Source organism: Engraulis encrasicolus, chromosome 9 (assembly GCF_034702125.1).
Source record: "Engraulis encrasicolus isolate BLACKSEA-1 chromosome 9, IST_EnEncr_1.0, whole genome shotgun sequence".
In the NCBI taxonomy this organism is placed as follows: Eukaryota; Metazoa; Chordata; class Actinopteri; order Clupeiformes; family Engraulidae; genus Engraulis; species Engraulis encrasicolus.
This window is the reverse complement of record NC_085865.1, coordinates 25,898,860-25,921,491: the sequence shown is the minus strand read 5'-3', so window position 1 is coordinate 25,921,491 and position 22,632 is coordinate 25,898,860. Positions and strand designations below refer to the sequence as shown.

The window sequence follows — 22,632 nt, the reverse complement described above, 5'->3', positions numbered from 1 at the left end:
ACACACACACACACACACACACACACACACACACACACACACACACACACACACACACACACACACACACACACACACACACACACACACACACACACACACACACACACACACACACACACACACACACACACACACACACACACACACCTCATAACCCTGTAGCAGCTGGATGACCCGCAATTGCTGTTAGTCAAAGTAAAATGTTGCATGGTCTGTTCAATCACACAGCAGGTGATATGTGTTTTTTTCCCATTTCGTCATTGTGTCACTGGCTAGGCCTACACTTTAAGATGTTGTTGTGGTGTAGGCCTATTTGTTTGGGCATGTTGTTGTGGTGTATTGGTTTTATTGTGGTGTTTAACACCATGTAGGCCTATTGGTCTGGTGCCATTCACTGCTATTAAAATATAGCTGCTACTGTATAGGTAATTAACAAAGGCACATCAAACTCCAAGCTATGGAAAAAAAGCACTGGAGAAAAAAACAGACACGCGATGACGTCAGAGATACTGCGCTCTACAATGGCTGCAGATGCTGAGGCTACCTGAAATGAATAATTTTCAAAGTCAGCTGTTGGCCTAATTATGAACAATCATCGTCAGCCAATAACCTTGGTGATGATTAATTTCAGGTGTGTGTCATCTCCAAATTTCATGTAGGCCTAGGCCAAGTCTTGTTAAGATTTTCTTTTAATTTTAACTTAGCTATTACACTGTGCTAGCTATCAATCACTAACAGATGAACATGTTATTTTGTTCAGGTAGGTGAGTCAAACGTAGACTATTCATCTTCTTTAGAGGTTACTTAGCGCCATTCATATTATTTCCAAGTAAGTATGAATTTAAAGAAAGGAAGCAAGCTTCTGACATAAACAATTTGACACAGGAGGTGTTATAACGTTGGGAGGGGCGGGCGTTATCGTACTGGTGGGTTGGCTGGAGGACAAGGGTGGGGAGGAGAGAGAATACTGGGCCAATTACAAGTTTTGCTAGACAGAAACAACACATGTCATCGTAGTGGCTGCAGTCATCCTGCCGTGAAAGCAGCTGTGCACATCCCTCCAGTGAAAGTTTTTGGTATGTCCGCACATTCGTTTATTTAAGAAAAAAAAAGACGACCGGAAAGTAGCCTGCACTTTTTGAAATCAACATTGATTTAGTTAACAGTTAAGCCGACTGTACTCGCAAGTCTTATTTGTTGTTTGCTTAGGCATCAAACAGTTCGGCTGAGCTAACGTTAATTAGCTGTCATCACAAACTGACTGTTTTGCAGTGTGATGTTTTTGTTTCACAGCACTAACAACCAAGATGTTGCTGTTACTTTAATGTTGGAATGCAGTTGGCGATAAGTAAATTGAACGCTTCACAGCAACGAGCGAAAGCTCTTATCAGATAGATTTGTTTTTGCTACCATTGTGAACAGGGGAAACTTCCCTCTATCTTCTGCGAAACACACGAGTCCTTCAGTCGCGCGACTGTTCTGCAACCCATGGATGTAAAAGTGAAGTATTCTGTGAGTTCACAAGTCTGATTCCAACTCTTGTAATTCGTTCCATTTTGTCCCCTTTTGAAGATTTTGGAGTGTACCCAGACGAATATTTGGAGGGAGACAACTCGCCAGCAGTCACAAAATGACAGAAAACGGCATCATGCACTCGGAGAGGGCGCTTACGCTAGACACGATGAATCCCAATGTGAAACGTGTTGAGTATGCCGTGCGAGGACCCATTGTTCAACGAGCTGCACAGATCGAAAAGGAGCTGAAAGAGGTAGGCTACACTTTGTGCAAAATCATCCGTGATGATGTGCTGTTGAGTTTTCATTCATCTTCAATCGTCAACCATGATTTAGACTTTTTAAACTTGCTATTGGATTGTATTGCATTCCTTGATGTTTTTTGTCAGTAGCCTAAGTGGCCAAATAACTTACTGCTTGTCACTACATGAGGTCAGGCATGTGTAACTGACGTGCATGCTGCACAACCTCATACAATGCCAGAAGAACCATATCTCAGTAAATGACCCCATGACTTCCTCTCTCCCAGTTGACTCATTCCATAAGTTTGTTTTTGAGGTCTGATGATATTTACTCTTTTAGATTAGAATCTATGCACACACCATTGTACCAGATGTCCGTCCTTCTTTCTGCCTATGCACACAGACACAAGAGAACTTCAGTTGAAGTATCCACAAAAGTCAGACTTTGAACTTTGCAGAGACCGCATGTAGTCTTACCTAAACATACTGGTTACATCTGTTCTGCGTCATGCGATTCAGTGGTGGCATCCGTGTGATGTATAGGGCTGGAGCATTTGTGTGAAACAAGTATAGACACGACCAAGGTCTCTCTCACACACAACCCATGACTGTGTGAAACAACTCTCTAGCAGCTAAATGACACATCTGAATTAACATATTGCCATGCAGGTTTCTGTGTGTGTGAGCTGAGCTGCACCCCCAATGATCAGTTCTCTGTCATGTTCAACAAAGACCTCACTGTTGGAACACACAACCTTACCAAGTCCCCAGTTGCCACTGTTCAATCCATGCTCGTTGGGGCTATATGTGTGTGTCCTCCTTTACACAAGCCATGCTCGTTGGGGCTAGAGCTATAGAACTATATGTGTGTGTTCTTCACACACAAAAGTACAGGCTACAGGCCCAACGTGTGATGCACATAAAGAGGAGAATCAGGAGGCTCCTAATTGCATTTTGGGTGGTTACATAATCCAATAGGGGTAGCTTCAAAAGGGCCTTTTGTCCCTGGCTGTTCTCTCCCTAGCTGGTCAGGAACTGCCTCCCCTCCACTGCTCCCTAATAAGAACCAGCCCTTTTGTGAGCCAGTCTGTCCGTCCAAGCGATAAACATGTCATCCTAGCAGGCGGACAGGACAAGGGACAGGCTGAAGGACAGGACAGGGGACAGCTGAACTTTTCGGACAAGGAATGGCACCACCCGTCGATGGCACACGTTTTACCATTTGACCGCGTCGGACAGTGTCCAGTGGAGGTTTGGAATTGAGTGCCTATGAGGCCAAAGTGTTCACCTTGTCCTCAAGAGCACTGCGAGGTTCCAGCTTCATTGGATGTTTCTGACGTTATGGGCACAGGACTGGACCTCATTCATCCAGTCAGATAGCCAGCCAGCCAGCCAGCCAGTCAGTCAGTTGGTCATGTCACACAACCACCTGCCAGTCATAACATAGAGGTCATGCTGTGTAAAAGCTAAACTTATGCCCCTGGTGCTGTTGTCACGAATGAGGAGTGATTTGATTAAATTCCAGTCCAGTCAGAACAAGCGTGCCTGTGACTACAACCAGCTCAGGAGCTGAACCGGTGGCAGCGCACCAAGAACAGATTTAATTTGACCTGAGAGTCATAATCTTAACATTAGTTGTGGGAAGAAGTGAAGCATGCAAAGTTTGGTGTGTGCCGTGGTAGTAGTCCTTTCATGCAACGTGGGAAGCACGGCCGCATGGTCATTTCGGATTCTAGCGGTTGGGTCCATCTGTGAGGAACCAACAAAACAGTTGCAAGACATTACAGAGAGTCTAAACCAGGGCTCTAAATAAACTTTTTTTCGTCACCAGCCAAAAAATGGTTTGTAGATGTTAATCTTACTAGCCAAGCACACACTAATGGGTCAAAGTGGCTAGTAAGTTGTTTTTTTTACCAGCCAAACTGAAATTTCACCAGCATTTGGCCGATTGGTGGGTGTTAATTTAGAGCCCTGGTCTTAAGTAACAGTTGAAGACATGGTGATTGCCATCTTGGTAGCAAGAAGATAATAATAGAAACTCTCCACATGGATGGAAAGACCATGTAAGTGTCATAAAGAATTGTCTTTAGAAACACAACACTGTGTCAGTACAGTAGTATTTCTGTCCATGTCTTATGCCGGCATGGCATGGCGTGCCTGGCTGTTTTCCTCCTCTCACAGACTGGCATTGAGATTCACCAGTGGGCACCCTCCTCTCCTCTGCTCCCCTATGCTCTGCTCTGCTCTGCTTAAATGCGGTGTCTGTGTGCACGTGCCAGGGCTACCACTGTGATCAGCATTGAGTCGCACCAGAGGATGGGGCAATGGTGGAACAAAGCGGCCTAATGAGAGGCGAGAGGACTGAAGTGTGCGTGTGTGCGTGCATGTGTGTGTGTGTGAGAGAGATGAAAATATGTGTGTTTTTGTGGTGGTGGTGGTGTTGGGGAGTGTTTGTGTGACAGAGGAAAGAGCAGTTTGTAAATTTCCTATGCATTCACCATGAGCAGTTTGAATGCACTCACAGTGTTTCAACTTAGACAGATGTCACTTGAGCATGTAGAATGAAACGAGGCTCTTTTCTTCACCCTTCTTCTCTGGTTATGGTGTGTTTCTAAATTGGCTCCATTTGTGAGGGACGTAGGCGCCAACTAATTGCTTTGGTGCGTGTCCACATGGATCTGATTGTGAGAGGTGAGAGGTCATCTCTGCTTCAGGAAGGGAGAATTCCCTGGCGTAAATCTATGCTTTCTGTGTTGTGGAGAGGTGATGACACGGAGTAGATTATCTACAGTAACTGTGTGTTGATTTGGTTCTAGTTTAGTCTGTTAAGACATCGCCCCTGTTAGAAATGTACTGTCACCAGAATGGTAATGGCCAAGTCATCATGTACAAACTGTATTACTAAAGGCTCTATGTATTGTTGCAGTAGTGTTGTCCTATGATAGTTCAGTCTTTTGACTATTACAGCGATTCACTGGCAGAACGGTGCGTATTATGAGGCTATGGAATGGTTGGATGAAATATGTAGGAGGGTTTTCTGAGGCCAGGACGGTAACGCTTTTAAAATATTTGGACACTGCTTTTAAATAGCTGCCATCTGGCTGCATAGGAGTCATTAGGCCTTTTTTAACCAAACATGTGCCGTGCCCCACACAAAAGGACAAGAAAACAGCTGTGTGCCAGTATAAAGTGTTCCGTGATTTAAAAAAAGTTTTTATATCACCATTGCTTTCTGTGCTTCAGTTAAACATTATTCATAGTAACATCTATGCCAGGCTATTGTACTAAAAGAAAGGTTAAATATTGTACCTAAGTATACATGACACTTGTTATGTCTGCCTAAAGCGTCCAAGATGCCTTCATGGTCATGGCAGCACAGCAGATTCCCCCTTTCACTGTTCAAAATGTGCACACCCCCTAGATACTGACCAATGCTAAAACAGCAAGGTTGTGGTGGGGCGTGAATTTGGCATCTATTAGGCTGTTTTTCAGTGGAGTGGAGTGCAGTATATAATTCTTATATTCTTAGTATATCGTTTCTTGGTTGTTGTTACACCAGGTTAAGGAAAGTTAAATATTGTACACTCACGTGCATCTTCAGGCTGAAGTTTCCAATATAAGTTCAGAATGTCTTGCCATGTCTTGCCCCCTTTCACTGTATACATTCTGCACACACCCACGGCACTGGCCAACACTGAAACAGCGGGGTTAAACTACTGTTGTTTGAGGGGCATGCATTTGGTTGCTGTTTTAACAGTCTGTCGAGACAGGGATTACATTTTGACTTGGCTTTTGCCTTGGGTTCTGTTTCATGTTTGAAGCTAGAAGGGACTTCATTAACAATTGAAGCTGTCACATTTCATTTTTGAACATTCGCATCATGTCAGTTTTTCTACATTTATTGCTTCTGACTTCTATTGAGGCAATAAAATGTATACTCCTCCCAGTGACCTGAATGTCAAAGCAGTTTGACTGTTGATGAATCATATGCAATAGCAGCTCCTCAGGACAGCTACCTTCGTGCATTCAGTTTGCATAATGCATGGATGCATTGTAGTCGCATATGGATGTATACATAGTGTTTTTTAACTGACCTCATGCATATGTTGCATTCCTACTGAAATGATGTATTACTTCTTCTATGGGAGAGAAGACATTTACAATATCCAGACACTATTTCATTATATTATTCAGAAAACGGTCTTGACCTTCGTTTAAAAAAAAATATTTTTATGGCTTTTTGCCTTCATTTCTGACAGGGTAGTGGAGAAGAGACCAGAAATGAGTGGGGAGAGAAACGGGGAAGGATCGGCAAATGACCCGGGCCAGAATCGAACCCGGGTTGCCGTCGTAGTAACCCAGTGCCCTACCATTAGGCCACGGCAGGGCCTTTGACCTTATTGAGCGAGACCAACATGTGAATTTGATTTAGAAAACCAACAAAATGCGAATAAGACTCAGGACTCTCCAGCAGTTTATGTAGCACAATTGTTACAGAAAAACAACACGAAAGCAAGCTTACCTCTCCCGTATTCCCAACAGAGCAAGTGATCTTTAAGTGATGTTTTGTGTTATAACCCCCTCATCTAGACTGCCATTCTCTCCCTTGCCTTCAGGGAGTGAAGAAGCCATTCACGGAGGTAATACGAGCCAACATTGGGGACTGCCATGCCATGGGCCAACGGCCAATAACCTTCCTCAGACAGGTTGGTGTGCAAACGGCTCGCTGAAGTCTGAAAGTACAGGAAACAAACAAGCAAACAATATTGTACCGTATGCAGTATGTGAGAATGATAGACCTCAGGTATGATGTCTAATATCCAGGCCTGAGACCGCTCCACAAAGGCTAAGTACAGTAAGGAGAGAGAGAGAGAGAGAGAGAGAGAGACAGAGAGAGAGACAGAGAGAGAGAGAGAGAGAGAGAGAGAGAGAGAGAGAGATTTTAAACTGTAAACATTTTTGCCCTCGCATAACAGAAGTAGTCTCAACTCAGCATTTGTTTCTACTTGACATAAAAGAAACCTTTGTGTCATTAACTAATTTCATTATTAACCGGCCTATAAAGTGTGTTTGTGTTAATATCCTGTTCCGTGATGGTTGCGTTTACCCCCATGTCATCAGGTCGTAGCACTGTGCACATTGCCTGAGCTGCTGGAGGACAACAAATTCCCAGAGGATGCCAAAAGTAGAGCACGCCGCATCCTGGAGGCATGTGGTGGGGGCAGCATAGGTGAGCCCATAGTCTTTCCCCTCTTATGTTGCACTTTGGAGGGGCAGCAAATGTGAACGCATAGTCTTTTCCCTCTTATTTTGCCCTGTAGAGGGGCATCAAAGGTGAGCGCAGTCTTTTCCCTCTTATTTTACCATGTGGCAGGGCAGCATAGGTGAGCTAGTTGGGTTGATATGGGTATAAGGACAATAGGTGAGCTTATGTTTTTATTATGGGGGTTGGGTTGAGGTGTGCACATTAGCTATCGTTGCTGATCTGAACTGGCCTTCTGCGGGCTTATAACCATATTTCCTCTTGAGATGTGTATATTAGCCTGTGGTGGGGAAGTTTGGGAGAGTTTAGTTTATCTCCTTTTATCTGAATTGGGTGTGTACTGTATGTGTCTGTGAAAGGACTCCCTGTGATGATGTGACATCCAGGCTGACTCGTGATAGACGCATTAGTCATTTATAAGCATAGTCACTGCTGATGGGAATGGCAGCATTTCAAACATCAAAGGTTTTGCTGAAGGCCAAGCGGCTGTATTTTCATAGTATACAGTACTGAAAACAAACAAAAATAAAGAAAAGTTTTAAAATGTTTTAAATTATTTTTTCATCCAGAACTGTAGAGTTGTTCCTATGGCATATCAGTTGGAATGGAATATAGGCCTGGTGTGTTAAAGCGACTGTGTGTTTTGACCTGACGGCTGTTTTTTGCTGTGCGTTGATAAACTGTGCTGTGTCGCACTGACGGCTGGTCTTTGCTTGTGTGTTTTGTGTCAGGTTCGTACAGCATGAGTCAGGGCATCGAAGTGATCAGACAAGACGTGGCTCGCTATATCGAGCGCCGTGACGGCATCCCCTCCAACCCTGACAACATTTTCCTCTCCTCCGGAGCCAGCGATGCCATCACGGTGAGAAGAACCAGAGAGACCGAACTGTTGGGTTTGTTCCGCTAAAGATGGAGGTCACAGCTTCAGTGTAAAAACACTGCTGTGGTATTCAGTCTGCCTGTGCACGTAGCACACATTATTTCATTAACTTGCTCCCTCTGGCCTCCGGCCTCTCTTGCCTTGTTGTCCCTCCTCCTGTGTAGAACATATTAAGGTCTTCACATTGTCAAGCAGATCAGAGTGTTTTTTTGGGGGGGAGGGTTGGGCGGTCGGGGGGTCCCCCGCTCCACATCCTCATTGCAGATGAGAGAATTTTGAACTTCAATACATGTGAGTGCCTTGGAAGTTTTCCCATCCAAAGACCACCTCACAAATTACTTTTGAGTCCTGGAAGCGCATTCAAATTCAAAATAAAGTTTTTGTAACCTCTGAATTCGCTTTTTGCAAGATATTGAATAAAAGCTAATTGAGATGTCACCGATGATGTTGAGCTGCGCACCACAGCGTTTTTGTTTTGCCTGGAGGATGGAAATGAAGGGAGGAACCATATTGGAACTCCTCATGATGGCTTCCATCCTTTTACCTCTCACCACCCCCTTCTCCTACACCATGTTGGAACTTGCTGGAAGCAGCAGGTTCAGATTGGGACAAATATTTGGCAATGTTTATGATTTGTTTCTGAAGCTCAGATTTCCACCTACAGTATGCTGCATCATGATGAACATGAAATAGGGCTGTAACAATATTGTATCGAATCGAGAAATCGTGATACACGCGGTCACGATACTGTATCGTGATACACTCTTTCAAAGTTCTGTTACCTTTCAATTCAGAAAACAACCACATGACATGATGTGATGGTGCTTCCAAGCTTCAAATCAATATCATTATTATTTGTAAACTTTTTTTTACATTCTTAGTAACCACTTGTAACCTATTTTACCTCGAAACGATCATCAAAAGGATACACTTTAAAAATCGTGGTGTGTATCGAACCGTAGGTGGAAAATCGTGATACGAATCGAATCGTGAGTTGAGTGTATTGTTACAGCCCTAACATGCACAGACCTTTATCCCATCTCTGCTCAATTTTAATCCTCTCCACTATTCTGTGTCAATCTTTTGTACTCCTCACCGCCCCCTTCTCCTTGACCATGTTGAAGCTGTTGGTGTGTCTTGCTCTGTTGTTTCATGCTCAACATATTCTTGGCCTTTGACTTGTCATCCAATTTATGTTGCATTTTAACACCTTGCCATGACTTCTGTCCTTTCTCCCCACACCGCCCCACACCACTCCACTCCACACCACAGCACTCCCTTCTCCAACCTACAACCTGCTAGTGTCTCTTGGTCTATGGTGTCATTCTTAACATACTCCTCATGATGACTATCCTTTTAACCCCTTACTGACCCCTTAACCCGCTTAGACCATGTTGAAGCTGCTAGTGTTTCTTGGTCTATGGTTTCATGCTTAACATACTCCTCACAATGTCTTTCCTGTTAACCCAGGAGTGGGGAACCTATGTCTCGAGGGCCACTTATGGCCCTTGAGGCCTTCTTATCCGGCCCTTGATATAATTTGAATGTTATGCAGTTTCACATGAAATATTACATGTGTTGTAAAGAAATCTTAGAAATTACATTTGCAATACAATTAAGTTATATTCAGGGGACCTAGAGAAGGTGGGGTCTGTTGTAAAGGTGGCTGCCTTCAATATAGGTCTAAAGTGCAGGGGGAAATCCTGATGTGTTCATAGTACTGCCCCTGGAAGACTTTATAAAATTTGTAGTGGCCCTGTAATGAAAACGGTTCCCCATCCCTGTTTAAACCCCCCTCTGCCCCTTTCCTCTAGACCATGTTGAAGCTGCTGGTTTCGGGGGAGGGTGCCACGAGGACCGGGGTGATGATCTCCATCCCGCAGTACCCACTGTACTCGGCGACCCTGGCCGACCTGGGGGCCGTGCAGATCAACTACTACCTGGACGAGGGCAACTGCTGGAGCCTGGATATCGCCGAGCTGCGGCGCTCCGTGACCGAGGCCAGGAAGCACTGCGTCCCGCGGGCCATCTGTGTCATCAACCCTGGCAACCCCACTGGTAAAGCAGGCACAAGGTTAACCTCATGGAATGCCTCAGTCAAGGAAAGTTATTCTCACCTAACCATGGATACTAGAGATGTCCGATAATATCGGCCCACAGATATTATCGGCCCGATAATAGCATAAAATGTAATATCGGTCAATATCGGTATCAGATTTTTGACCTATCAAAACCGATATAATAATGCTTGAATTACTGTACACTTTTCTCCTTTATTATTTTTCTATTTTGCACAGACGATGTTAATATTTGGAAAGCTTTGTTTCATTCGAGAATACATCTAGTGGGGCATTACAATAAAATGAAGCATATTTTGTTCCACAACAGCAGATTTGTAATGTTACCTCAAATTTGTTATGAGGAAAAATAACCCACATATATCGGCATCGGTATCGGCCGATATCGGAATCGAAAATTGAGAGTAGGACAATATCGACATATCGGATATCGGCAAAAAAGCCAATATCGGACATCTCTAATGGATACCATTACATTAAGTTACATCAAGCAGATGCTTTTATCCAAAGCATCATACAACAGAGAGATGACATGAACCTACGATGCGTGGGGGGAGAATACAGATCTCACAACTACCACACATTACAAAACTAGGAAAGCTCTTTTTATATTAGCTTGACCTTGGAATCTTCACAGACCTGTTTTTCCAAAAACAAGTCCACCTGTTAACGCAGACTAGCGTGAATGAATGAGAATCTTCACAGACCTGTTTGCAGGTTTTTGCATGGATTTTGACCAAAGACCTGTGTATTTTCAGGCCAGGTACAGAGCAGACAGTGCATTGAGGACGTGATCCGGTTTGCTGCCGAAGAGAATCTCTTTTTGATGGCTGATGAGGTATGATTCTTAGAGCTTATGGTTTGTGCAGATGCAGACGTTGCCAAATTAAACATAAGCAAGTTCACTGAGATACTGGTCTACACTTAATATAGAGCAATGTACCTAAATTTGTGCTGGCTGGATCAAATTTGGGGGTTTTCTTTAAGTTTAGGTAGCTTTTAAGGTCTTTTCACTAATAACGTCTAGCCACCTCATTAGGTATGATGGAATAACTTGTGTAACTGCTATGGAACACCTTGTGCTTGTATTGTACTTGCACCATAAACTTACTTCTGCTTTTATTTTGGCCACCTCTGTCCAGATGAGTCAAAAACCTTTCCTTCCAGCGAATTCACTGAGTAACTTTTCTACCCGTCTTGAGCACTTATTACGACATGTCTTGAGCACTTACTTATGAGGATCAGCTGATTCAGAGGTGATTGGATCCAATTTGTGGGTTCAGGGCTTTTACTTTCTGAACCCGGGATTTTTCTCTCATTGGCTATGTGCCGGACACTAAAACTCTCTCTCTCTATTCTTGTACCCATGTCCAGGTGTACCAGGATAATATCTATGCAGAGGGATGCAAATTCAACTCTTTCAAGAAGGTGCTGTTTGAAATGGGACCCAAATACTCTGAGAAAGTGGAGCTGGCCTCCTTCATGTCGACGTCTAAGTGCTACATGGGAGAGTGAGTACTATCGGGTGGAAAGTCATTCATTACATTTACTCGATTGTATTGTATTGTAATTGAGAAGCTTTTATGAGTACTTTGATTTTTTTTTTCTTTTTAAACTTTATTTTTCTTTCTTAACAATTACAAGGTGTAAAAAACCCACACACATACAACATAAAAACTATAAACTGTCCGGATTGGGATATGACTCAAGCTGGTAAACGATGTCCCATATGTTCAATTGGTCACTGCAATGTAAATGATCCACTTTGTCCATTTTTTCACACAGGAGTCCATCTGTAGTCTTATTCTGTGGGTCAGGTCCTCCATGACATGTATGTCCTGAACAATTTCCAACCAGCCCTCTTTGTCAGGGGGATCTTCCTAGTACTTTGAATTTTTTAAGTAGTTTTTAAAATGAATACTTTTACTTGTACATTTTGACCCAACTACTTTACTCAGTTACTCTGGAATCAGGCCTGAGCACTGACTAAAAATAAGACTCATAGAGACAAAGTCACATAGACAATAATAAATATATAAATAAAATATAAAAATAACAATAAATCTGCTGGAAATATAATACATTTATTTATTTATTTTCACCTATCTTGGATCAATAGGTTAAAGGTTAGAGATAGAGGTTATGGAGGAGGACAATATTTCAGATATTTATTTTATATTAAACATTTAAACCTGTAAGTGCCATGAAAAGATAAAAAAACACACTATTTGAGGCACTCCTTACTAAAGTTAAAAAGCCTTTATTGAATACTGGCTACATGCCAAAGGGCATGCCAAACAATTGCAGGTGAAAGGTATATCAGGTAAGGAGGTAGAGCTGGGCCACATGACACAGAAAACCCGCCCCTCCCAAACCACACAAGGTAAATACAAACAACCATTTATCAAAGTGTATCAAAACAGTCTTTTTCATTTTCTCAATCCACCATCTTTTTCAACCCACAGTCCGATTCATTCAAAGTTAATTCAAAGCATAAAAAGACATTTACAAAAATGGAGAAAAGTCCACATCCTCATTGAGGCCCGGAAATATTGTGGCATTCAATTTAACAATCCACCAAGTTTCCCTTTGGGGAAGCCGTTTTAATCTGTCGCCACCCCTTATGTTTTTATTTACGACCTCTATTGCCATTACTTTCACCGAGTTCAGATCCGTATGGCCAGCTTCTCTGAAATGAACAGCCATGGGGTTGCTGGGATTTTGAGTTCTTATGGCGTACTTATGCTCTGCCAGTCTATCGAAGCCTGCGTTTTGATAAATGGTTGTTTGTATTTACCTTGTGTGGTTTGGGAGGGGCGGGCTTTCTGTGTCGTGTGACCCAGCTCTACCTCCTTACCTGATATACCTTTCACCTGCAATTGTTTGGCATGCCCTGATGAAGACAATGGGTCGAAACGTGTAGGCATGTAGCCAGTATTCAATAGTCTTTTTAACTTTAGTAAGGAGTGCCTCAAATAGTGTTTTTTTATCTTTTCATGGAAGTTTGGATGCCCAAGTTCTTTTTGATGAGCACCCTTATTTACTAACTGGATACAGGAACCAGTGAAGCATTCCCTTTTCTCTTTTTGAAACATTTAAGTGCTTTTACGCAAATTACTTTTTAATTGTCCTTTATAACCTTTTTACTGTTGTGTGTGTGTGTGTGTGTGTGTGTGTGTGTGTGTGTGTGTGTGTGTGTGTGTGTGTGTGTGTGTGTGTGTGTGTGTGTGAGTGATTGTGTGTGTGTGAGTGATTGTGTGTGTGTGAGTGATTGTGTGAGAGGGAGAGCTTGAGGCATAGACAACTTGTAAACACTTCATTCTTCAAAGGTGTATTGCACATTTGGCTAACAGCATGGAATTTTGACTACAGATCAAAATGGTCCTTTTAGGCTAAATGGCGCCCTCTTTTGGTTATATATTGAAGCACAGTTGATTAAAGAGGTGTACTTATTAAGTTATTAGTTTATGTGACAACAAATTGGAACTTTGCTTTGAATGGTTTATTTTACTGTGTGATCATTTGTAATTGACAATTGCATATAGGGGAGGTTGGAGATGATTTTGAGGATTTAGTTTGGTCCAGTTTATCCACTAAGCTACCATAAGCATACCACTAAGCTACCATAAGCATACCACTAAGCTATATTCCCATGCAGAGGTGTCTATAGTTTTCCTCCAACACAGGTGACTTCACTGAGGATTTACCTGTCTAGAGTAGTCATTACAATCAGCTGATTCAGAGCTGTTTGGGTCAAATTTATTGGCAGGGTTTTTAATTTCTGAAACTGGGATTGACACCTATTCAATAACAAAATATGAAGTTGGTTTTTTTTACTATTGTGTAACCCATGTATATTTCCTTCTGTCTTTCGTGCAGGTGTGGATTCCGTGGGGGCTACATGGAGGTGATCAACCTGGACCCTGAAGTGAAGGCCCAGCTCATTAAGATGGTGTCCGTGCGCCTCTGCCCCCCAGTGACCGGACAGGCTCTCCTGGACATTGTCATGAACCCCCCTCAGGACGGGGAACCCTCCTACCCAAACTACAAGAAGGTTGTCTTGTCTACTTCATACTTATCTAGGGATATTTATTTTGCATTTTTTCTCCCCGGCAACGTTTCTCGGCGTGCAAGCGTCGTCGAGCTGCCAGACACACACTTTGCTACAAAAACTCGGCAAGGGGCGATAAACAAAGCAGGAATTAAATGTCTTTGCAATCACACTAATACCCCAACCACAGATGGTGCAAAGATGTGCTCTTCTTGCAGACTCCCTACTCCAACTGCAACACATTCTCATTACCGACGTAGATGCGCTTGGTCTAACTTAGACGCGCATAGAATCTTATGTTGGAAGGTGTAGGTTTACGCTCAATTGACCACGGCTATCAGCCAATCAGAATCGAGAACTGGACCGCACAGTGTTAGATAGTCTTGCAGATCAGCACCTAAATCAATTGATTTTTAAAGTGCAACTTAAAATATAAAAGGGAGACGGTGTCTCTAACATTAATCCTCTGTACTTCCGCCTGCACAACCCTGTCACATTTTTCAAACATCTATGTATTGGTTAGATGTAATTCATGATGTATATACAATGGAAAAGTTGACCTACTCCCTAAAAAAAAAAGTTAGGAGACTTCTCCAGGATCTGGCAAAGATGGACTGGATATGTTAAACAAGCGAATTTAAGATCAGATTTTGCTTGAGGCACCATTTTTTAATATATACTGTACATGTCTTTTATTTCATTTTGTCATTTCTTTTTCTTAAGCAATACAGTGAAACTCCCCTCAATGTTCAATTCTTGTCCTGTTTTCTCATTGTAATTGGGGAAAAAAAAAGTTTTGTTGGAAAAAGTGGATTAGACAAACAGTGTTGAGAAGACTATGGTGGGATATTCTCTGGGGATTCTTCTGCCATAAACAATCCTATATATACTTTTTTAATTAACCAGTTGTGGATTTGGCAAGGGAAGGGACTCTATAAACAATGAAAGGAGAAAAGCATGAATAATATCCTGTGATGTATGTATCTTGTAAGCCTTAATAAAGAAAAAAAAAAAAAAAAAAAAAAACAGCTATGTATTTACGTATGTGTATGTGTTTCCCAACAGGAGCGGGCAGCAGTGCTGGCAGCGCTGGCTGACAAGGCCAAGATGGCGGAGGAGATCTTCAACAAGGTGCCCGGCATCCACTGCAACCCGGTGCAGGGAGCCATGTACGCCTTCCCCAGGATTGAGCTGCCACAGAAGGCCATCGAGGCAGCCAAGGTTGGTTGGTGGCATGCTGGTTGAGACTAAGACTTCTGTTCGTTGTTTTACATTACAGGGGTCGGCAACCTTCTGTATGTCTCGAGGACTGTTTACAGCCCTTTGAGCCCGTCATATCTATATATTTTGGGGGGCTTTTCGTCTTCATTATTAGGACAGTGTAGTGAAGAACTGGATTGAAAATAAGTGGGAGAGAGATGTTGAGGATTAGGTAATGATGAGTGGAGGTGAAAAACGCACACCAGAAAATGAGGTGCTGGCAACCAATAAAACACTTGCAGGAGGAGAGAAGTGTGCACACTCCCGAGCTGTATAAACACGTTTTTAGTGTGACGTTTCGGCCTGTCTGCCTTCCTCAGTTCACAAGGATTGGGTAATGACCTGGGGTCATGGAACCCGGGTCTCTGGCATAACAGTGCAGTGCCCAACCGTTTGAGCCACGGCTAGGGCATGCTTGCCCGGCCTTACCATACCCTCCTACTTTCGTACAGAGGGTTTGGAACTGCCAAAATTGAGCACTGATTGTTTGAACTCTGTTGTTTCCAATGTTTGGTCTTGACGTGGAATCGTTTCATCCCTCCCTTGTTGGGTCTCCTGACATATTCAAAGTGGACATTGACTCTCTTCCACTTTGCCTCTCAGTGTATAGTACAGCAAGACAGCTGACATGTTCAAACCTACGTAGGGCAGTTAATACAGCTCCAGGCCACTTTATTAGAATAGCATGAAAAAGTTGATTTATTTCCATAATTCCATCAATAATGTTAAACTGTCATGGATTGTAGATGCATGGCCCAGTTGTTTAACTATTGCAATCATTAAACTTTTCCTTTTTACATAATTTGGCCTTCCAGCTCAAAAAACCCATGAATTGGGAAATTCGCATTATTAGAATATTGTAATAAAATCACAATTTTCTTCATCAAAATTCGTTTCACATCAGTGCACATCAAATCAGTTGAAATTTGGTACTTTCTACATAACATGCAATGTTCAATACTTGGTTAGGACTCTCTCTGTCTTAATAACGACCATGATGCGTTTAACATTGAAGTCAATGGCAGAAACAGTGCATGGGAGTAATGGGAGGCCAGATATCCTTGATGCTTTGCCGTCAGCTGTTCTTGTTTGTTGACCTGGTGTCCCACACTTCACTCTTCAATATACCCGTAGATTCCCATGCTACGTTTTGGTGTTAACTGACCAGTTTGATTTTAACTCACCAGAAATAAACCCCCATTCATTTTCAATGGGGTTTCATTTCTGGGCCATGAATCTATAATCCATGACAGTTTAACATTATTGATGGAATTATGGAAATAAATCAACTTTTTCATGCTATTCTAATAAAGTGGCCTGGAGCTGTATATATAATCCAATGTAGGGTGGCACAGCAAGTTCATAACCTCCTAGCACCGCGTTACAGCATCAGTGAGATGATTTTGATGAAGAAAAAAAGTTGAAAAAACTGCCAGTCGTTGGTGTTGGTGTTAAACTTATTCATTTTGCAGTCATTGCAGAAATCATAGTCTGGTCAAATATTGTGCAGACTATATCACAGGATTTTTATGCACCTCTGCTAACTCATTGGTCATCTGTAACTTTGTGTCTGTGTGCGTGCGCAGGAGAAGGGTCAGGCTGCAGACATGTTTTACTGCATGGCACTTCTGGAGGAGAAGGGCATCTGCCTGGTGCCCGGAAGTGGCTTTGGACAGAGGGAAGGAACCTTCCACTTCAGGTCTGTGTCTCTACTGTACACTGCACTTCAACAGCTATAGTTTCCAACAGCTCAGATCAAACTGGTTTGAACGGTTTGAACCAGTGTGCAATGGTCTAAGCAAGTATAGTTGAATGAATTGAAAGAATGATTGATATTATGCAAGACACCTTTTTGTTTCCTATTTTTATTTCGATTTAATTTGATATATACGGCATTGCACATTCATCATTCCTTATCTATTGAACAGACTTGGCAATAAACTTGATACAATCTGATTGTAAAAGACACTACAAAACCTATTTCCTCTCAACAATGTCTGCCTATACAGGATGACTATTCTTCCTCCAACGGAAAAGCTTAAGATCGTTGTGGAGAAGGTGAAGGAGTTCCACCTGGACTTCACAAAGCGGTACTCATAATTAGCCCCAAGACGAACAGGAAGGAGGGGCTGGAACATCTCATGACACGCATGGCAGTGGACAGCTCAACCGGGAAATGAAAATCAGTTCTTTTGTGACTGCTCCTCAACAGTTGGGACATGTCTGCCTGTGGATTTTTTTGTTTTGTTAAAGTGCGCCTGGATTTTAAACAACTAACATAAGCACTTTAATCGGTAATGAGTTACGTATGTGTCTTCAAGGTGAAGTTGTGTTTTTTTAATATTTTAATTCTGTGGTACTTGTCTGTTGGCTTATCATTGTTGTCTGTTTTAATGTGAACCTTGACTGGGAAAAGGACTTTTTGATGCCATGTATACAAAAGTAAGACCATTTTGGTCTGCGTCATCTCCGGGTTAACTCAGGGTCAGTTCATGCGAAGAAAGGACACAAGGAAAGAATTAACATTTGTCAGTATTGTGACTGAAAAATGAAAAAAGGTTGCACCATGCATAGGTTTCTTTATTACACAGATGCGTTTCGGCGCTCTCCCTTCCTCAGTGGGCCCACTGAGGAAGGCAGAGCACCGAAACGCGTCTGTGTAATAAAGAAACCTATGCATGGTGCGACCTTTTTTCATTTTTCAGTCTTACAATATTTTGGTCAGCACCCTTAAAAGGAAGAAAAAAAACCGTTGGGTGACGCCTGCTCCAACCCTTATGAACTTCAGTATTGTGACTGTGAAATCTAAATATATAAAAAGAGGGACTTTGTTTTATTAGATGGTAGGTTTGAAGGTGATGAGTATTGTACAGATCACACAATGTAGTTTTAATATCACCAACAGGGGAATTTGCTGTGTGTGATGAGATTTTGTTGATGCCAAGTATGCCAGAGTTGTGCCTTTACATAACACTATAGCTACCGGTATTGTCGCAATGTAGCACCATGCCAGCGTGTGGCCTTTGGCAAGTGAATGGTACATATTGAGTTTACGAACATTATGAAGCCATTTTTATTTAGTCGAAATGGCCTTGTATTTCTATTGTAAACACTATAAATAATAATAATAATAATAAAAAGACATATCCATAAAGGTTTACAATTATTTATCCGATAAGAGGGAAACTATCCCTTCATCCCTATGCACTGCTACTTTATCCACAGTGGGGCAGACATGGTCAGAGAATGGCATGATGGTTCTGAAGATTTTACCAGTGGATCAGAAGTTTCTGAGAAATTACTTTAATGTGCTTTCGTCTTTATAAGGATTACTCAACAGAGCTACTTGCTTTGGAAGCCTCAAAGTTACCTGAGACTAGACATCACTGTTAAAGGATAACTTCTGCCAATTTCGCCATGCAGTTGTAATGGTCACACTACCCAAGACTTGTCAGTGCCTGAGATTTTTTTTTTTCTTCAGCCTTTCACGAGATCCTAGTCATTGTAATGGGGGGCAGGCGTTTGTTTACATTTCAAAAAAACATCTTGATTTATTCCCAATGACATCCAAAAGGTTATGCAACATCAGCAGACAACTAGCAAACAGCGATACCTTTTGGGATAATATTTGGAGTAGGCCCATGTTAAGGTATTTAATATAAACATTAGAATAGCTTAGATCTCGGAAAGGGCTGAGTCGAAAAGTGCAGCATGACCGGGTACTGACAAGTCAAGAGTAGCGTGAGCAATACAGCAGCATATTGCAATTGGCAGAAGTTATCCTGTTTAAGGTGACCTACATCTCTATGGTATGGATGCAGTCTACAAGGCCAAGCTGCACTTTCTTATAGAAATGCATTTACTTTAACCATCTATCTGCACATGTAACACAGTTACTTTTATAGTGATGTTTCCCCTCAAGCATCAGTAGAATGGACTCACTAACCCAGTTACATCATTTTTAGGATTACCTAATCAAGTTTACTACAATCAACAGTGCACCCTACTGGCCACTTGGTCAAAAGAAAAACACAAGTAAGAGACTATTTTTGACACAGCTTGCTGTGACCGGCTTCCCAGGGGATGGAATACTATAATTTACTACAGAACATTATTGATTGCTGTAGTATAATATATCAGTATGTTTATCATAGGACAGAGATATATTATGATATGCTCTAGTAAATAGTACATTTTGTACTATACATGCTGTACAATTCTTTAGCACTGCACTATGACATCAATTTATAGATAGTATACAACAGCAGTCCGTTACTAAGCATGCATAGTGCAATATCAATGAAACAGAAGTATTTACAACAAATCTTGGATTCATACTTTATTTACTACATATTCCTAACCATGATACAGCACACTGTATATTCTATGCATGAAGTCAAAGCAAGTGCCTTCAAAAAGGAACTACTTGTGCTACTTCTGCTGGCTGAAAAACGTTTTTGCGGATATGACAGGAAATGCATGTGGCCTTGGCCTTTGCAAAACTAGAACATGGGCCACAAATCATTCTGGTTTCTCCATTCCTTTCCTCCAGCATCCGAATTTGTGCCTCGATGTCATTCCTCCTTGGAGAAATGTTTCCCACCAGTGCAGAGCATCCACCTTATTGCAAATTTGCTTTCTAAATAAGATATGAATTATTTTTTTTGGTGTGCCTCATGCCATAAGACTGAAGGAAAATGCGGGAAGACCTGCAATGATAACTCAAACTCGCTGTTTTTCCCTCGGCCCCAAGACATTGTTGTCCACTATTATTTGACAAAGTACAAAGGATATTACCCAACTCCCGCCATCTGGTAAGGATATAACTCTGAAAAAAGAACCTTTGTTGTCAAACCATCTTTAAAAACAAACAAATGCATGTCCAATATAACTGTACATAGTACTGACTGTACCGTCTTGGAAGACGGGGGAAAGGGTGTGACTGAGTTTGGGAAATATTCTGAAACCGTGCTTCACAGAAGAACATGAGCATACACAGGGAGTAAGAAGGTAGAAATAACAAACCAGAAACTAGCCTTTATTCAATCTAGCATTTATTTATTTATTTGGTAGGTGACGACAGGGAACGGGCAAAGGCCCCTCCAACGAGGGCCTGAAAAGGGCAGATGTAAAAAATAGACAAAAAGGCACACATTCAGAGGCACACCTCTTCTGGAGTGTAACAGGCACTCAGTGTTTAGTAGTTAAAGGTACAGTACAGACAACACAAGCTGGCAAGGGACCCTTAAGCCAATGAGCTGCAGGACAATATAGGTGCAAAAGACAGCTGTAAACAAAAGCACAATAATTAAACAGGGGCGACGAGACTTGTCCCTCTGTGGAAACGAGACTTTACAAAATCCAATTTAAAAAGGACAATACCTTTTGTGTGTATGGATTTCTGATGAGGGACTTAGATTCTCTCTTCACTAGAAAATACAAAGTCATAGAAAGCGACCCCCGTGTTACACAGTAACCTTTTGTTTAAACAGTATTGTCATCTACAAGGCACAGTACGCCCTCAGTGCTACACAGAATGTTTATCTCTTAACTATGGGCTTTCAAAAGGGCAAAATCATGTTCTTTTCCCCAAATGAATTCATGGCCATTTCCTACAGATAAAATACGTTTTCCCAGATAGGAAAGTGGCCAGTTTTTCTTGCTCGTTTACATTTTGACTGGAACCCTTTGTAAGGGGAGCTAAAACATAATGTGAGCATAAAGGCTTGTTGTTTCACAGTGTACGACAGGCTTAAAAGAAGCGTGAAATAAGCATCCTGTACCAGCACAGCGGAGCTGGTGAAAAACAAAAAACATCTCACAATGCCTTTCAAATTACATTGTCTTGAGTGTCTATGTTCTACTTTTTTTTTTCAAACTGTCAAGCTATGTAAAAAAAATGACAATTTAGAAAACAACAAAAACACCTTCCTCAAACCCCCTCCTCATTTTTTCACTTAAGGAAAGCATCAAGCTTTTTCTGGATGTTGTCAAAAGAGTCCACTCCCAGGTAGTCTGCCTGGCCCTGTTCCCACTTCTGCTTCCGCTCCATTGAGGACATGGGGGGTTGTGCAGGTGCCGCCTGTAGGGGGGGGGGGGGGAGAGAGAGAGAGAGAGAGAGAGAGAGAGAGAGAGAGAGAGAGAGAGAGAGAGAGAGAGAGAGAGAGAGAGAGAGAGAGAGAGAGAGAGAGAGAGAGAGAGAGAGCGAGAGCGAGAGAGAGGTAAAGGGGGGAAGGCAGATTACGTGAGTCGAGTGTAGTAGTGAGTAATTTATTATTATTATATGGTGTGACGTCATCGGTCGAATGCTCCATTTATTTCAACGGGGCTCCCCAACGTTCGCACGTCTGTTATTTTTCGATAACGGACGGGTTGGTCTATAACAGACCGCTGTCAATGGCAACAAGACTTTTCACTGCTAAAGCGACTTTTCAACAAGACTCTAATCAGCTGCTGTGATAGACAACACCTGTTGTCCTGGCTACCTAGCTGTTGCCTAGCGGTGTTCCACAACGGCACTGTTTTGTTTTGCGCAGCAACAATCTTAACATTAAATAGGCCTAAAGAAATGTCCCCGCCATGTGTGAATCATTTAAGTATATCCATATAATAAGCGGGTTAACTTTCGGCGAGTCGGTCGCTTTGTGGAATAGCAGCACTTCAGAGAGAACAAGACCCCTCCGCTCCGTGTTGGGGTCTAAAGATTCTCTCTGTCGTGCTGCTATTCCACGGTAGCGACCTTCTCGCCGAACGTTAACCCTTACATAAAGCACTCATCCTCGCAATATCCTCTATGAGGGGCAAACATACTGAAGGTCCCGCAGTGGAATCGCAGAAAAGCGACTTTTTTGTTTCTGTAGACTATGTTCATGCAGTGAGCATAATTCTATAAATCGGTAGGCAAGAGTCTTCACTTGAATACTGTAGTCAAATGTATTTACCTTTCCTGTGAATTTCAAATTATGTTATAAATGTTGCAATATTAATGGACATTACAAAAATATTTGGAAAATGAGGGTTGGTGGTTGCAAAAAAATATTATTTGGTTCAAAAAGGGGTCCCAGCAGAAAACTAATGTCTATATACTCAATACTTTCTCCAACCTCAACAGCGATATCTTTAACCCATCAGCATGGTCCTGTACAATGTTACTTTGATGATCTCTCGTTCCCTCTTCTTCTACAATGCAACTATAGCATCTGCAGTTTAATTCATATTCTAGTATAGGCAGACAATTCAGAGAATCTGCCAAGCAATGTAGTAATGTAGTCTGCAACTGTACTCTCAATCCCAGAATTAATGTAATGCCTTGTGGTTGCCCTATAGACATTGTATTTTGCC

The 22,632-nt window shown here is 42.0% G+C and overlaps 2 protein-coding genes across 2 annotated transcripts in view; one reads left to right on the top strand and one right to left on the bottom strand.

Moving 5' to 3' along the window:
• Positions 1–962: 962 nt before the first annotated feature.
• Positions 963–20,590, top strand: si:ch211-217a12.1 (alanine aminotransferase 2-like). Its single transcript, XM_063206833.1, has 12 exons — positions 963–1,079; positions 1,576–1,771; positions 6,376–6,465; positions 6,881–6,989; positions 7,754–7,884; positions 9,717–9,960; positions 10,739–10,818; positions 11,355–11,491; positions 13,860–14,034; positions 15,097–15,252; positions 16,878–16,990; positions 17,301–20,590. Exons 2-12 carry the CDS (start codon positions 1,634–1,636, stop codon positions 17,389–17,391), a joined length of 1,464 nt encoding a protein of 487 aa, XP_063062903.1. The 5' UTR covers positions 963–1,079; positions 1,576–1,633; the 3' UTR covers positions 17,392–20,590.
• LOC134455638 (glycogenin-1-like) overlaps positions 20,329–22,632 on the bottom strand; it is an 18,142-nt gene continuing 15,838 nt past the window's right edge. The window contains exon 7 of the mRNA XM_063206834.1: positions 20,329–21,373. Coding sequence (XP_063062904.1) covers positions 21,245–21,373 — 129 coding nt within the window. The 3' untranslated portion in view covers positions 20,329–21,244. The remainder of the gene's footprint in view (positions 21,374–22,632) is intronic.

Bases quoted from the DNA above. Each gene is read 5' to 3' on its own strand.
- si:ch211-217a12.1 (XM_063206833.1), top strand. From the start codon at position 1,634: ATGACAGAAAACGGCATCATGCACTCGGAGAGGGCGCTTACGCTAGAC. The intron at 6,466-6,880 runs GTTGGTGTGCAA...CCATGTCATCAG, and splicing joins CAATAACCTTCCTCAGACAG to GTCGTAGCACTGTGCACATT. The intron at 16,991-17,300 runs GTCTGTGTCTCT...CTGCCTATACAG, and splicing joins GAAGGAACCTTCCACTTCAG to GATGACTATTCTTCCTCCAA.